The sequence below is a fragment of the Amia ocellicauda genome, chromosome 1, assembly GCF_036373705.1.
Source record: "Amia ocellicauda isolate fAmiCal2 chromosome 1, fAmiCal2.hap1, whole genome shotgun sequence".
In the NCBI taxonomy this organism is placed as follows: domain Eukaryota; kingdom Metazoa; phylum Chordata; class Actinopteri; order Amiiformes; family Amiidae; genus Amia; species Amia ocellicauda.
This window is the reverse complement of record NC_089850.1, coordinates 32948667-32964478: the sequence shown is the minus strand read 5'-3', so window position 1 is coordinate 32964478 and position 15812 is coordinate 32948667. Positions and strand designations below refer to the sequence as shown.

Sequence of the window (15812 nt, the reverse complement as noted above, 5' to 3'; positions counted from 1 at the left end):
CCCTTGCAGGCGTAGGATTGTTGAGCACCCAGAGGGAGGTACTGCCAAAGGGAGATCATTACTAATCAGGGTGCCTGGAGAGAGGCAGTGAGTCAGCAGTCCCCTTAGAGATCACAGCCTCAATCCAGTGCGTGCTCTACTTTACTCCACTATACTGTACTCTACTGATAACAACTGTTTCACTAGATCTGTTCTGCCACATATTTCATGAAAAAAAAAAAGAAAGTTGCTGAGATTTTGTGCTTGCGTACTTATTAAAATGTAGTCTCCTGTCTTGTTTTCTAGTCCGGGCCATTATGAAGCAAAAAAAAAAATGTAGTAAACCAAGACAATAAATATTCAAGTTAATTAACAGCTTAATGTTTTAATAACCTCAATTGTATTTACTAAAGGCTAGACAAAATCAAAACTTTGACCTACCCGTGAAAAGAAAAGTACAAATCCGTACCCTATTGTGGTTTATTCTATTGTTATAATAATAATAATAATAATAATAATAATAATAATAATAATAATTATTAATATTTTTTAGCGGACGCCCTTATCCAGGGCCACTTTACAACTGTTACAATACCATCATTATGTGTTTTACATTCAATTGCCCATTTCTGGAGCAATCAGTGTCCCCAATCTGGGATTTAATCCACAACTCTCAGATCAGGAGTCCAGAGCCCTAAACACTACACCACACTGTTTCAATTGTTAGAAGCCACATTCTACTATTTATAAATCAAACCTGATAGGGTACAACTTCATAATTTGCGGTTCAGGGTTGGGTCCAAATTTTGATTTGGTCTAGCCCTAAAACATATTAACAATCCCTATTCACTTGTTTTCCAATTTCACATCTCTGAGACAGAGTATGAACTAAAGGCAAAAATAAAATGTAAAAACCACTATAGAGATGTGTACAGGCTCCCGTCACCTGAACACATGCCCCTTGTAAATAAATGAAAAACCTATTCACATAATTATAAGATATAACATATTGTGTAAGAAAATTATTTAAAAAGATATATAATTTTGTATTTTATATAATGATATACATTATATTTTCACAAAGGAATCTCCTTGACACAGTTTAACATTTAACATGCTGAACAAACCTGACCTGAGGGGACAAAAAGATTTGGACACATCAATTATCTTTGACTGTCCTTGGGAAAAAAGTAAAAAGCAAAATAACTGAAAAAAATATTAAATAGAAAAACAGAAAAAAAGCACAGTAACTTTTTTCTAAGTGGAGTGGGAAAAAATTAAATATAATCCTAAATTATTAGAAATAGGAAGTGTATCATTCAGTCTACTATCATTCGTATCTTACCTTCTGATACAGCTTGTAGAAAACAGAAGATTTCTACCATTTTGGAATAATTAAGGTAATTCAAACGTTCAGTAGTCTCTAAGGCTTTCTATTCAGATTCAAGGTCACTCAACAAATTCTGTACAAGAATCATTTACAAGATTTAACTCAACACCACAATTAGCTATACAATTAGCCACACCATTCCTTGCCCGGGGAACAAAAGCTCATTAATATGAATCATCTTCATCATCATCATCACCACTACCACCACAAAAGTAAACCACATTTACTAAACAACCATTTCTAATCTTTATTAATTCATCACTGTCAGGAAATCTCACATATAGGCAATATAAAATAGAGCTGTTAACACAACAGCATTTACAGTTGACGTGTTAAAAATTATTAATTATTTTCTTGTAGTGTTTTCCAGCAAGACCAGAATGATTTGAGTAATCCAGAATGATAAAAAATAAAGCTAGAATATGTTTTCTAATAGTCGATGCCCTTTTGGGCATGTGCCCTTTGTACAATACTTTAAGTCACACATGCACAATGGATAGGCCATTCTCAGACTTATACAAACTTTCAAAGAGTAAAAAAATCTATTAATATTGCTTTAATCATCTTATTTTTCACCGGTTCCTTATCTCATGAACCAGTCGATACAAAGTGTAAAGTGTAGTTAATAACAGTAAGGAGCCCTACACATGGCAGGCACCCAGCACAAAGCTAATATCTTGAAAGCCATTTTGTCATGACATCTGAGTGACTGAGCGTGTCTGACCACCACACAATACAAACATGAACCAAACTTGGACCATGGAGGCCAACAAGCAAGACTCAGTTCAAAAGTAACCAACATTACTGTATTAGAATTAAATCTTACAAGGACTGAAGTTGAAGCTGCATATGGTTATATTTATTGTAACCCCACTTTCTAACTCATTGCTTTACAATAAATATGTCCTTCCTTGTTAGGTCAAACATACTGCTTTCCTTTTGTTAAAGCGAGAAGGTGTATGTCTGCACTCAAATGCTCGACAGGCTGCAGATTGTAACCTCATCATCTCAAATTAAACATGGAACTAGTAACTAGTTTGCCAGGTGTCATATGTCACACTTGCAAAGCTGTGCTGCAGTCACAGACACAACAGCTTTTTCTGTATGTTAATAAAAGAGATCAAATCCATATTCTCATCTCTGAAAAAGGGTGCACAGTCAATAAAGCACTTGACACTATCAAGTAAAATGCCCAATTATATGAGCCTTAGCCAACACCATTAATTATCAGCTGTTTATAAGAAGAGGCATTAATGGTTCAAGTGAAAAATAGGTGAGCTACAGGTACTGGTAGAAATAAATATGGCACAAAGTAAAGATACAGTTAGGTCCATACATATTTGGACAGTGACACAATTGCCATCATTTTGGCTCTGTACGCTCTGTACAGAGCCAAAATGATGACAGTTGTGTCACTGGCCAAATATTTATGGACCTAACTGTATATGGAGAGAAAGACAGACAGGTGAATGCCCTGTTTTTTATTATTACAACAGTACACTGTCCCTTTATTGAATCCTGGTCTATTTTTAAAGATGAAACACCCAAGGCATTATTATGCAGTAAAGCAAGCAGAAGAACAAGATCTTTTGCATGGCATCATGACATCCAGAATGCTGAAAAATAAACAGCCAAGCCGAGAAAAGACAAACCAGAAGCTCTGTACCCATTATTATTCAGATGGTAAGAATTCGATTTTATATACATTCAGGTTGTATGCAAGATATTCCTCTAGGTACACTGCATGCACTGTACAGTAGTGGCTCACTCACACTTTATAAATACAGTCTTACATTGTATATGAATTTGCATTGCTAATGGATAGTTATATTCAAATCTTCCTTGTACACACAACTTGTTACTAATCATAATATAACATGTGATTGTAACATCACAGTTTTAAATGGGAGTTGAAACCATCTTGACCGTGATTTATTAAGCGGTTTTTAACATCAGTTTTGGGTTTAGAAATAAACGGTGTTCAGAACCTCAACTCTGGGTATTATGTGTGGTTCAGATTCAAACCTCCTCTGAGACACATCTCTGAGAAATGTACGACAAACACCAAAAGACCTGTCCCCGAGTGTACGTGGGATTCAATACTCTACCAGGTCTAAAGGAGAGCTGTCACCAGAACAGGCCCGTATGCACAAAAAAGTCTGGTTACATTCTGATAAAAAGCTCACACAAGTACACACAATTTTACATCAATCAATACATTTTGTTAGTGCAAAGAAGTAGCAAATTATCCACAAATGATTATTCATGAGGAAGAAAGGGAAATAAAAGCCAAGAGGGACATTTCATTCAGCCTGCATTGTGGTGCACTGCAGCATTAGCCCTGCTTACTGTACAAGCAATGCTGCAATTGTCAGACACTCTTCCAATAGGTGCAGACACTAAGTAGGATTGCAACGGTCTAAATTAAGACTATTACTGTAATCCTGCACTGGAGGAGTACTCCGAGAATAAAACACACATTGTCAGGGACTCTTCAGTTTCTAAAAGAAGACACCAGGTAACTAGAAACAGGCAGCAAGTTGATGACATCCCTCACAAAATCATATATTACAATAAAGTATGCATTTAAGCATTTTCTAATTTTAATGGATATGAAAAAGGTCGCCCACTCTGCATCTCAAACCTCTATATATGATCTTCTGCTCAAGTAACATCATTAAAAACACTGTGATTATTTAAAAGAAAAATGAGAAATCTGAACTGTAAATATACATCTCCACTATCCAATGATTGCAAGGCCAATCAAACAGGAAAGATACCACATATAACTGCAAATGACATGACCATCAAATGTTGTTTTAATTAAAGTGTGGTTCATATTGATACATTCAATAGAGCAAAGGCAATATGGCCTAGGCTGGTCACAAAGCACACTGCAGCATAGTGTTGTGCTCTCTTTTACATCTCTGCAGTCTTTATTATTCAATTACATGTAAAAGAGTAGGTTCCATTTTCAATACTTGAAGCTTTGCTAAGGCAATGGCATTATATGAAAGCTTGGGAGGTCAGAAATTAGTCAAGAGCTGAAACAAAATACAAATGTACTTCTGTTTTATGCAGTTAGCCATGTTGGTCTGGAATTCATTACACAGAAAAGCTTGCATATTTTTGATTTGTTTGCAATTTGTGTTAACTTTTCAAAAGCTTTAAACAGCCTACACAAAAATAAAGCTGGATTAATGTGCATTACAATTTTCTCTGTGTGATTCATAGTCCATATTTGGCAGGCATAACAGTAACACATTCACCATCATCGTATGAAAATATGGTAGGCCAATACCTACTTCTTAGCAAGACATTAGTCAAGAAGATTATGTTTTTTACCGTATAGGAAAATAAAGTGTGTCCTTTATAAATGGTTTGTTTAAAAATGCAGTAATTCATAATGTAAGGAAGTATATTCTCCTTATTTTGCTTGCATGAATATGTTTACATATGGCTACACGTTTACTACAGAAGACTCTTGGATCCCCTTTTTAGATTGATTCACTAATACACTTATTTTATTATACAAAACAAACAGACCAAACCATTACGTGAAAATGTTGTGAATAAATTACTCAATGGTCACAATCAAATTTAGTTTTCCAACCCAGGAAATATTAAATAATATTTGTAATTCCCTACATTGCAATGTATTTGAGTACTCACACTGTAATGCATGATGTAGGAAACCAGAAACCCCAAATCTGCACCATGTTGTTGGTGGAAAGGTTGTCTGTTATCTTTCTCTGGGATTAAACCATACGCACTCTCACAATATTAAAACATGAGTCACAACACTCATGTCAAAAGCCCGCACACCAATATAATCAATAAATGTGTGTTTTTCAGCTATAGAGGAGGGTATAAAATATTGTGAATCCACAGACTATTTCGAAGATTTGAGAGAAACAAAGATGTAGTAGAATCTGTTCCCATGGCAACAGGCCCTCAGTTAAGATGATACCAGTGGGAGAATTAAATATCCAAACATTGAATATTCTTTGTGCTACATCCAACTACGCAATGTATAGTACTAAGCAAACAATGTATCTAATTGTAATTACTCACTATACATTCAATTTTCATTTTCACTGCGGTCAATCACTGTGGATTATGGAAATACACACTCTGTGAGAATACTCCTGCTTCATCTTCTTATGTAGCGTAAACAACATCATTGTTTTAGGTGATTGTGTAATGCGGGCTTTACATGTAAGTATTTTTGTCATTCATTGTATTACTAAAAAGACGAGCCTAAAATTAAACTTTAAAAGCAAAGACATCAGACTCAGAGGCTACTAGCATGTAGATTTATACAGGACATGCTGAGTCACACATTGATCCAAGAACAAATAAGCATATTCAAGGTATAACAGCACAACGATCCTCACAAGGGAAGGCCATTCAGCCCATCAAGGTCATCATTATGATCATCATAGTATACTAGGCACTGCCATTGACAATGTTGCCTATATATTACAGTGAGAGAATTAAAACTAATTATACATCTTTGAGAAAGATTTTGACTAGGCCTATTAATGTATTTATTGACTAACAACAATAATTCAAATGAGCTTACACAAAGTAACATTCAACACAGAGCCAATTTGCCCTTGAACATATATAAAAAAAAAATACTGACTAAGCTCACCTATCACGTTTGTGGCAGAAATATGAATTGCTTGCAAGTGCTGGAAATTAACATCTTCATAGTTCACTGTTAAAAAAAATTCACAATCATAACTCTAGACACCACATTTTGCAGTGGTGAGTAATATTAAAACCAATGCAGAGCCTGATACACAAGCTGATATTTTCTATGTTTTGTTTATTTATTGTGGTGGCTGCATTCCACTGAACAAACCCATTTTATTCTTACAGACAGGTTTATTTCCTGCAGCAAAATACAGAACTTTTTACCAAAACTCTCATGGCACAGTGCCTATGTACATTTCCCCCACCAAAAAACAAACATCCCTACAAAACAAAATCCCTACAGATTGCATTGCTAAAGAGCAATGAAATCAAGTATTTGGTTTAAATAAAAAGCTTCAAAGAATACATTATTAATAATACTTGCACATTCTCACATTTGGATACTGCATGCGTGATTTTATACATACAAATGCAGGCTGTGCATTGAGAGAGATATTTGTTACTTGTCTAGCCAATCAGAGATGAAAACAAATTTGGACTGAGCTTTACTTGGCGAAGTCAAGTTTAATAAAACTGACCTCTAAATCGCCCAACAAATCTAAACTAAGCTATACATTTATATACAGTTAAGTCCATAAATATTTGGACAGTGACACAATTGTCATCATTTTGGCTCTGTACGCCACCACAATGGATTTGAAAGGAAACAATCATCTTTAATTTGAGGGTAGTTAAATCCAAATTAAATCAATTTGTATATGTGGACCCCCCAATTTTAAATTAAATGCCCCAAGAACAAGCAGCAACTAAAGACAGCTGCAGTGCAGGCCTGGCAAAGCATCACCAGGGAAGAAACCCAGCATCTGGTGATGTCTATGGGTTCCAGACTTCATTGACTGCAAAGTATTTGCAACCAAGTACTGACACTCAAAATTGTATTCATGATTATTTTAATTTGTCTAATTACTTTTGAGCCCCTAAAATTGGGGGCTACACTTAAAACACATATTGATTGTTTCCTTTCAAATCCATTGTGGTGGCGTACACCGTACAGAGCTACAATGATGATAACTGTATGTGGTTCAGTGTCCCAGTATCATTCTCCTGTGTCTTATCATTAAACAAGCAGCGGGGCAGGGCAACAGGAAGGAACGCAGCCCCTCATATATTATTCATGAGGCCACACAAAGGCAACATCACCCCTTTCTCCATCACATCACAGATAAATGTGAGTTATGGGCTCTCCTACAAATCCTTGCCAATCCTATTCATTATGTTTGCTGCAGATCTTCTTGAAATAAGGCATATTTTTACATCGTAAATTCTCAGGACACGCTTTGCAAGGACATCCTCACTACATATATTGCAAGGACATTAGATGATTACATTCTGTCCTCACCCCTTCCCCTCTACCTACATCAATGCACGTCTCTGTTTCTCCCAGAGCTCCACCTCAGCACCACATCTGGTCCTGAGCAACCCATTCAAATCTGACTGGTCGACCTGAGATGGTGGACCAGAAACACTGGATCCTTCTGACCAGAGACGCTGGATGTGTGCCCTTGGTGGCAGATATCCATGTTTTTGTGGCTCAGACACTGCACTGAAAAACTGCTTAGAACTCCACTGCAATAAAGCTACACAATCTGCTCTGTTTGCTTGGAGGGGAGGCAACCATTAGGCCTTGGACACCTAGGTATTTATTCTCTCCTCCAGGAGATTTTGGTTTTCTCTCCTCCATGTCAAATGGTTAAAAAAAAAAATTTGACTGCGCTCCTTGGCAATAATAATAAGGAATAGCAATTGCATATGTAAATCAGGTCATAGACAGAGCTTTTAAGTAATGTAAATTGTTATCAAATACGTTTGTAGTTCTAAGATCCATACAAATTGTGTGACAAACAGGCGAGGAAAACATAGTAGTAAAAGAAAACTGATTTCTTACATTTTATCATATAAATGGTGCTTCTGTTCAATTCAATTATTCAATCTGAAATGACTCACACAGTTTTATGTTGGTGGATACTGTGAATACAGGTTTTGAAAACATAATGGTTTGTTTTGCTGTTAAGTACATTTTGTTCTGGTATAACCTATAGACTGCACTTAATAATAGGATCTTAGCAGAGTATTTGAGGGGCTATGGCAGGGGCCTAGGTAGAGTTGAATTACACTTGTTCTCTGCTCTTTCACCTCTGGAGACACGCGCTGAAATCATGCTCCTATCTCGAGTGAAGGCAGAAAGGAACTGGGATATCCCCTGAGGATCTCTATCACATCCCCTTTAACATCTGGCAGCATTCCAAGTCATCTGAAGGCAATATATTCATCTTCTCCCATACCGTATTCATTGACACGATTGGTGTAACAAAATAAATGATATTGTTATTTATACAAAATGTCATCCTGGTCCTGAATCTTCAAAGAAACATGGATGCTTCGGCACTAAAGCATCAAACGCTGCATCATGACAGAGGTCCAAACTTCTGCCACAGAGTGATTTCTATTACGTATAACATGAGAAATATTGTACTGTGTGTCTGTGATGTGTTAAAATTAATCCTGCTTCCATGGCTGTCTCCTCCCCTTCGACTCACAGCGCACACATGCACAGAGCACTCATCTCAGCTGCTGCATGCAGTACTCTCCGTTGCATCATCCTACTACAGTACTAGCTGCAGGGACTGAATCATGTTAAAAATACACAAGCTCTGTTTACTCACTGCATTCACTCTGCTGCTTGAAACAACTGTAGCCCACAGTTCTGAAATGCTCTGGAAATCCAGTAGGCAGACCAATCTGGACTCCCAAATCGTATTTCTCTCATTTAGATTATTTTGTCCTGTCCAAATCATAATCTATGTGAATCTAACACCACAAGTACAAGTACAGTATGCATTTTATTATTCACATCAATTGATTCAAATAAGTTGCAGACATTACTTAGCAAAAAACACATGATTTATTCTGTTTAAAATTATTCTGCAATGCTCATTGTATATTTTAAAAAGCTTTTCTTGTTGAACATTTGTTCTACTTGAACACATAGCGTAACACAAGACATTTTGATATATTAAACCTAAATCAAGATCAAGACAGAATGCCATAGCAACAAAAGAATCAGTCTACAATGCCATGATTAACAATACCAATAAGTTATGGAGCAGTCAGTCAACCTATCTTATATACTTTATTCATGTCAGGTTTTAGAGCACTTAACCACTGTGCAGACTTCTCATTATAAGGCTATTCATTTTCTGTATTTGAAGGGGAACATACTATCCATTCAGTGCCACCAAGATAATCTAAAGTGGCCTGAATGAGCAAACAAGCAATCAGTGCCTTGGGTTTCACACACTCATTTCATAAAACATTTTCCAGTAGGTTATATAGTACACTCACAGGAAAGTATAAAGGAATTATTTAATTGACATGTACTGTGTATCTTTTTTAAATACCAAACAAGTGTACACTAATTTGAGTAAATTTATGTAATAGAGGAACAGACAGTTGTTTTCATTTCTCAATCAGTCTAAAAAAAATAACTACATAAAAACTGCCAAACTTTAACCTTTACTTCTACCAAAAAGAGACTTTTGAATTCTTATCAGACAGACAAATCATTACAAGGATTGTGTTGAAAGGAACCTTAATTCACTCCATATTTTGCATTTTAGGATAAGAGAAGTGTGCAGGTTTTCAAGCTTTTTTATATAGGCTATAGTGTAGTGTAGTGTAATAGCCTATGCTTTTTTAAATGCTTTAACTAGGCTTGGGCCACTACATTTACAATTAAACAAACATATAGCCTAGGTTACGTAAATGCACCAGAATTTTGCGTTAAATCACTGTCTTCTTTAGTATTGCTTAAATGTCTATAATTAAAATGTTTGCTATATTATGAACCTCATAAATTATTGGTCACAATTATTGGTAAATACACTTCACCAAAAACAAATCTCTGTTCGCCCAGGTGCAAAAATGTCACCCCTAACAATGAATCAGCAGCCAAAAACTTAACATTTGTGCTGCAGCTCACACTATAATTACTAAGTACATGAACACCAGACATTACACTTCAACCTAAATAGCATGTTTTCACCTCAACAACAAAGAGAATACAATCATGAACAAGTGTTTTGGAATGAGAACTAATACAGCGCCAGAAGATATATTGGAAGGATCTCTTTTATCCTATTCATGCTAATCGAGGTTATGAGAAGATATCGTTATATGGGTCATTCTACTTGAACAGAAACAGGACATTGTGTTGCTCGATTTGGCATCACCTACATGTTTTTAGGATGCCGAGTTAAAATATGTTTGTATTTTTGTAGTTGTTATTCATATATTCCCTCAGAGCTGTGACCTTGCAAAGGTCAACCTGATGTGACAAGGTGACCTTGACCCTACAAATGATCCTGGGATCAACTGAGACTTGATCTACCAGAAATCAAATACACAAATGGTATCCTGTGCGGCCAGGAACCCCCAGGTGAATTAATATGTCCAAAGCTGAGCTCTGAGATGGGTTGTGGATCAGTTGACATGGAATGACCAATATGGCATTTAATTCATTTTTGCTGGGTGGAATATAAAAGTAAGATCAGTCCATTGGTGTTATTTAGATCAAAAGCACTCTCGATACAGCTACACAGTACTATACAATATCCAATATAAAAAACATACGTGTATAATAGTTTTCAATTAACTATTAAGTTTTTAATTAATAGTTTTCAATTAACTGTACTCATTAGACTACATTTGTATTAAACTTAATCCATGCATCATCGCTTGTTTTTTACTTCACTGACATCTAGTATTTACTTCATGCATCTAGTATGCGTACATATGAAAATCTACCAGAAGGATAGATAACAGCAGGATCTGATAAGACCCTGGGAGTAATCTGTGTGTGAGTATCGTGCCATCAGAAACATAAAAGCAGGTGGCACCACTCGAAAGGAACTGTAGAAGACTTCATTTTAATAAGGCAATTCCTGTTATACTATTCTATGAAAAACTGTTTGGAAAAGGAGCAACAAAATGTAAGTCTGAACTGATAGTACAAAATACTATGTCACAGTGGGCAGAGTTTAAGGTGCAACAGCTCAAAATAGCAAAGGAAATCTACTCAGGACCCAGGCACTGCACAGATGTCATGGCATCTTAACAATAACTGTTGCCTCTGTTTAAAGGGCATCGCTAAAGAGGGGGTAAAAATCAACACCACAACAATGCGAATTGTAGAGATTGTAAGAAATAACCATAGGAAAATTGAACATAGCTAAAAAAAAAAAACCTAAAAAAAGCACCCATAGTCTGCACAGTTATTTGAGGAATATGTGATTTTGAATTGATTTAAAAATTTGCAAGATATTGGTTTTATGTTTGGTATACAGATGTCATTTACAAGCGGAGTATTAAACTACAAGCCTGGACTGTAGTTAATCCAAAACATGCTTACAAGACTAAAACTATGTTGAAAAAAGTATGTGCTACCTAATCAGATACCTGACATAAAACATACAGGGTCTAAAAGAACTTAATATATATGACAAAGGAAATTGTTTATAAAACAAAAAGGATAAGTCATAAAACGGAGAGCTACAATACTACCTCCCAAAATTCTGGAAATGTCTAGATTAGATTATGCCCTATAAAGGAAAACATTTAAACTTCCCCTTGATAGTTATAGGTATTTAGAATTATATTTATTTTCATTCATATGCTTGTTATACTATAGTTTATTTATTGTATTATTACATTAAACACAGTGTACAATGACCTTCTAGGAACTGTCAAAGTCGTCTAGCCAGACACTTTAACTTGATAAAAATGTTTTTGTCACAGTTTACTTTCTTGCTTTATAGACACATTGTAGATTTTACTATCAAACTACAGGTAATTTAATTTCTAAACTATGCACCATTTAAAGTGTTCCCAAAGTAGAAGTAAGTTATGTCTATCTTGCACAGAAAATAACGGATATCCTACACACAACACAGGAAACAGGATTCAATTATCAACAATTTTGAGTCAGCTTTTGATGATGTCCTGTAACAAATGCTATCAAATGATAAGATAATAGATTTCATGCTCAGAAAGTTATACATATATCAATTAATTACATTTTGTAAATGCATCCCCACAGTATTCCATAAGCAAACCAACGTGGCCCAGACATTTTTTTCAATGCCTACATGTCAGTTACAATGCACAGCAAATTTGTAACAGACAAAGAATATTGCATTGTCATGTAAACCCACAGAAACTTGCTCACCAAGCTACTTTATTAGCTTTAAATTAGAACTATAACTGAACAGATAAAGTAAACATGTAATGTATGCAAGCCTATTCTTGTAGCAGAAATGTCACCTTTGACCTTGTAAATAATGCATTTTGTGCTTCAGTTAATTAATGCATTATTTAGAAGCTCTGAACCTGAGAGACAAATTGTACATGGAGTCAGTGTAAGACTGGTAACGGTGCTCTCATGATCAATGTTACTTTCTATAAAGTGTAGTGCTTTAACCTTACAAATTACAAGTCTTTCACGCTGCATTGATTGAGTTGCTCTTTGCGTTAAAGAGGATATTTCCAGCTTCACCCCTGATGTGGTCACTGATGTTGCGACTGATAAATGATCAAATGTCCTGAAATTATATTTGTGCCAGTTTTGGGTGATTCCAGACCTTGACTTCAAAAGCAAAGTGCCTCTCTAAACAAATGTAACCAGCTTATCAAACCTGAACATCAAACGAACCCTTGACATGGCAGAAAAATGACAATCATTAAAACAGTTCACTAAAAAAAAATTCTGAAAGGAAACCTGTGTGACACATCGCTTCAGAACAACCCTGGAGGATTCAAAGGTACACAGCAGGGTAAAACATAAACCTAAAAATATACATATTACTACACAAAAACTATAAAAAATAAAAAGAAACAAATGAAAAAAAGAAAAGAATATCCAATACAGTTAGATTTCAATCTTTTAAATATTAAAAAGAGAGAATTAGAAGAGAGATAGCTTTTAGTAACAAAGTACATGCCTCTGTATGTAAAGCATTGCTCATCAGTTTATGCAAGTAGCTGTCACATAATGACAGGGAATATTTTGAATCCTAGTTGTACATCTAATATTGTGCAATGTATTCTGTGCTGTCTGTAGGAGGCACTGAAAAATGCCATGCTGTTAATCACACAAGTCGTGCATTACTGATAGGTGGGTGTGGCAAATTTCTTAACTGGACTTTGGGAAAAAGAACAGGAGGCATATCAGTAAAACCCAAAGCAGCTGAACTATTGCATAATGCCCTCCTGTTTGTAGGATACCAAGCTGTTAGTATAGGTTATATTCTACAGAATGTTCTGTGAATCCTGAATCAGGAAAGACTTGCTTAATTGATATATAATCTCACTCTCTCACAAAGATCTTAACCCCAATGCAATATGTTACAGGGTGAGCTTGACTGGAAAAGTGAGCCAATTGTAGGGATATCTTTCTAACATGGACGGGGTAATTTCATTATATAGTTTGCAGCAGAATTCCGACAAAGGACGTCCCCTGTTACAGTATGTTTTGAGAAGGGTTATCAATTCTGATACAAATACTGTATGCAAATAATCGCATTCATTAACCTCATGATGGTACTAAGTCTTATTAGCAAACCTTTTTCAAGTTAAAAATTGCATTTGGGCCAACATCGCTGTTACTGGCTCTCTTTTCAAGTGAGATATGTCACACTTTACTACGATATCCCAAAGGGGGTTGCAAGGATCCTTGGGAAAATCTACAGCAGCAAGCTTTTCTTTTCTTTTTTGTACACTTCCTCACACTGAGGCAAAGAGGAAAACTCTGATGAGGTCATCACACTGGCCCAAAAACCTGCTCTGGTGGGCAGAACACTGAGCAAAGCTGACAAAGGCCCAAGGTAAACCACCATGGATGCCATGTTCCCAACATCATTCCATTTTAAATGCTTCTCCCCCATGGGGGCCAAAACCGACATGTGCAAGACACCACAGAGCAGTTAAACATGGAGGTGCAGCCGTTTCCATTTTCTCTGCCCTTCTATGCGCTCTGTGTGTGCAGAAGATGTTTTATAACATGGCAAGCTGAGACCGAGCCAGTGTTGGGAGGGGGAGGGTGGCTTATAATGAGAGCACACACATCACCTTTCTCACGTTTCAGCCGCACACACTATTGCCACCGCTTTGTAAGCATGGGGATGTATCCCTGATGATCAGTCATTTGTTGATGGTTTATCCCTCTATATATACATGCACATAGATGCGATCATGCCTTGCACTGAACCGCAACCCACACTGGTACACAAGAATGACATTGCACAAGAAGGCCCACTTACAGTCCAGGTGTTTCTTCTTGGGTCCCATCACCTCATGGGTGGTTGCTTTGCAGACAGCTCGGGCTACAGCTGATCCTGTAACGCTGTACTGCGCGGCAGCAATGCGATCCGTCAGAGTCTGCCCCGACATCTTCTGTGCTCGGCCAGCACCCCCTCAGCGACAGCGACGCGCACCGCACCAAACGCCGAGAGCTGTCCTTTGCACGGTGCTATTGTATACAGTGTCTTGTATTAGTATTAATAATAGAAGATCTCACCCGCCACTGTGTTATACAAAATGCTGCTTTTTCACTGTGGAATTGAAATGTGATGTAGATTCGCGAACATGGATGGTCTTCAACAAGGCAGGACCCTTTTCTCCTTTTGTGTCCCGTTACACCGTTTATTCTGACTCTACTTAGGCGTGCGTTTCTCTTCGCAGATGCCCTTGCACGCAATTAAACGGGTTTCTGTGTTTATTTATTGCGTGTATAATAAAGGAGACGGGGGTTTCAATTGATCAGCATGCGACACCCGTCGTTTCTTGTTATTTTCAATACGAATATTCGGTGGCCTTTAATTCCGTCTTCACAATACCGTGTGGTTGTCTTTCCGCTTGCAAATGCACCTAGCAGCAGAGATGAGATGCATGCATGCATACGATGGAAAATAAAATATAAAATGGATAGACAGCGCTGGCTTTGCACAGCCGGTGATAAAGATGACGGTTCTGTATGTGGATGCCTCTCGTCCAGTCGGTGTCCTCTGAGTCGGGGATTAATCTCCCGTCCACTGTCCTATTTGTAATGTATGTCTGATTCGTTAGACACCTCCTTGCCTGGCTCCCTCTCCAGCGGGATGCAATCTGTCGTTTCTTTCTCCTCTGGTCTCCTGTCTACATTGAGTGATGCTAGATGCAGAGGAGATGAAAAGATGGTGATGTTTGAATGAATCTCTCCCTTTATTTTTTTATTTTTTTCTCCTCCCCCCCCTCTCCGGTCGGATAGTCAGGTGACACGTCATTAACAAACCGGTCGCTTCCCCTCAGCCCTGCCGCACTCTTAAAGGGGAGTTCTGTCACAGCCCCGGCGCCGGCAGCTGCACACTGATGTTAGGTCGCGTTCGGGAAGCGCAGATGTCCGCAGATCTGCGCTGCTCCGCCAATGGGATCGGTGGAGTTGTGCAGATCTGCGCAGAACTGCGGAAATCTGCGCTACAAGAACGCGACTTTACTACTATGCCGAACTGGGAAAACATGCTTCTTCGTCTTTAAATGTGCTTTATCGCTCTATGTGTTGTAGGTCAATCTTAAATTGTGCAATTTATCGTGGGCATCTTCATCATCTCGGTCAATACAATAGGACTGATAAGAAAATATCACTTCTGTTCTAATAAACAGAATATATATTAATAAAAAGCCACATATGCTG

General features: G+C 37.1%; 1 protein-coding gene across 1 annotated transcript in view; it reads right to left on the bottom strand.

Moving 5' to 3' along the window:
- The window catches only part of snap91a (synaptosome associated protein 91a), a 61249-nt gene extending 45878 nt beyond the window's left edge, over window positions 1-15371 (bottom strand). The window contains 1 exon segment of the mRNA XM_066702389.1: window positions 14404-15371. Coding sequence (XP_066558486.1) covers window positions 14404-14533 — 130 coding nt within the window. The 5' untranslated portion in view covers window positions 14534-15371.
- Window positions 15372-15812: the final 441 nt, after the last annotated feature.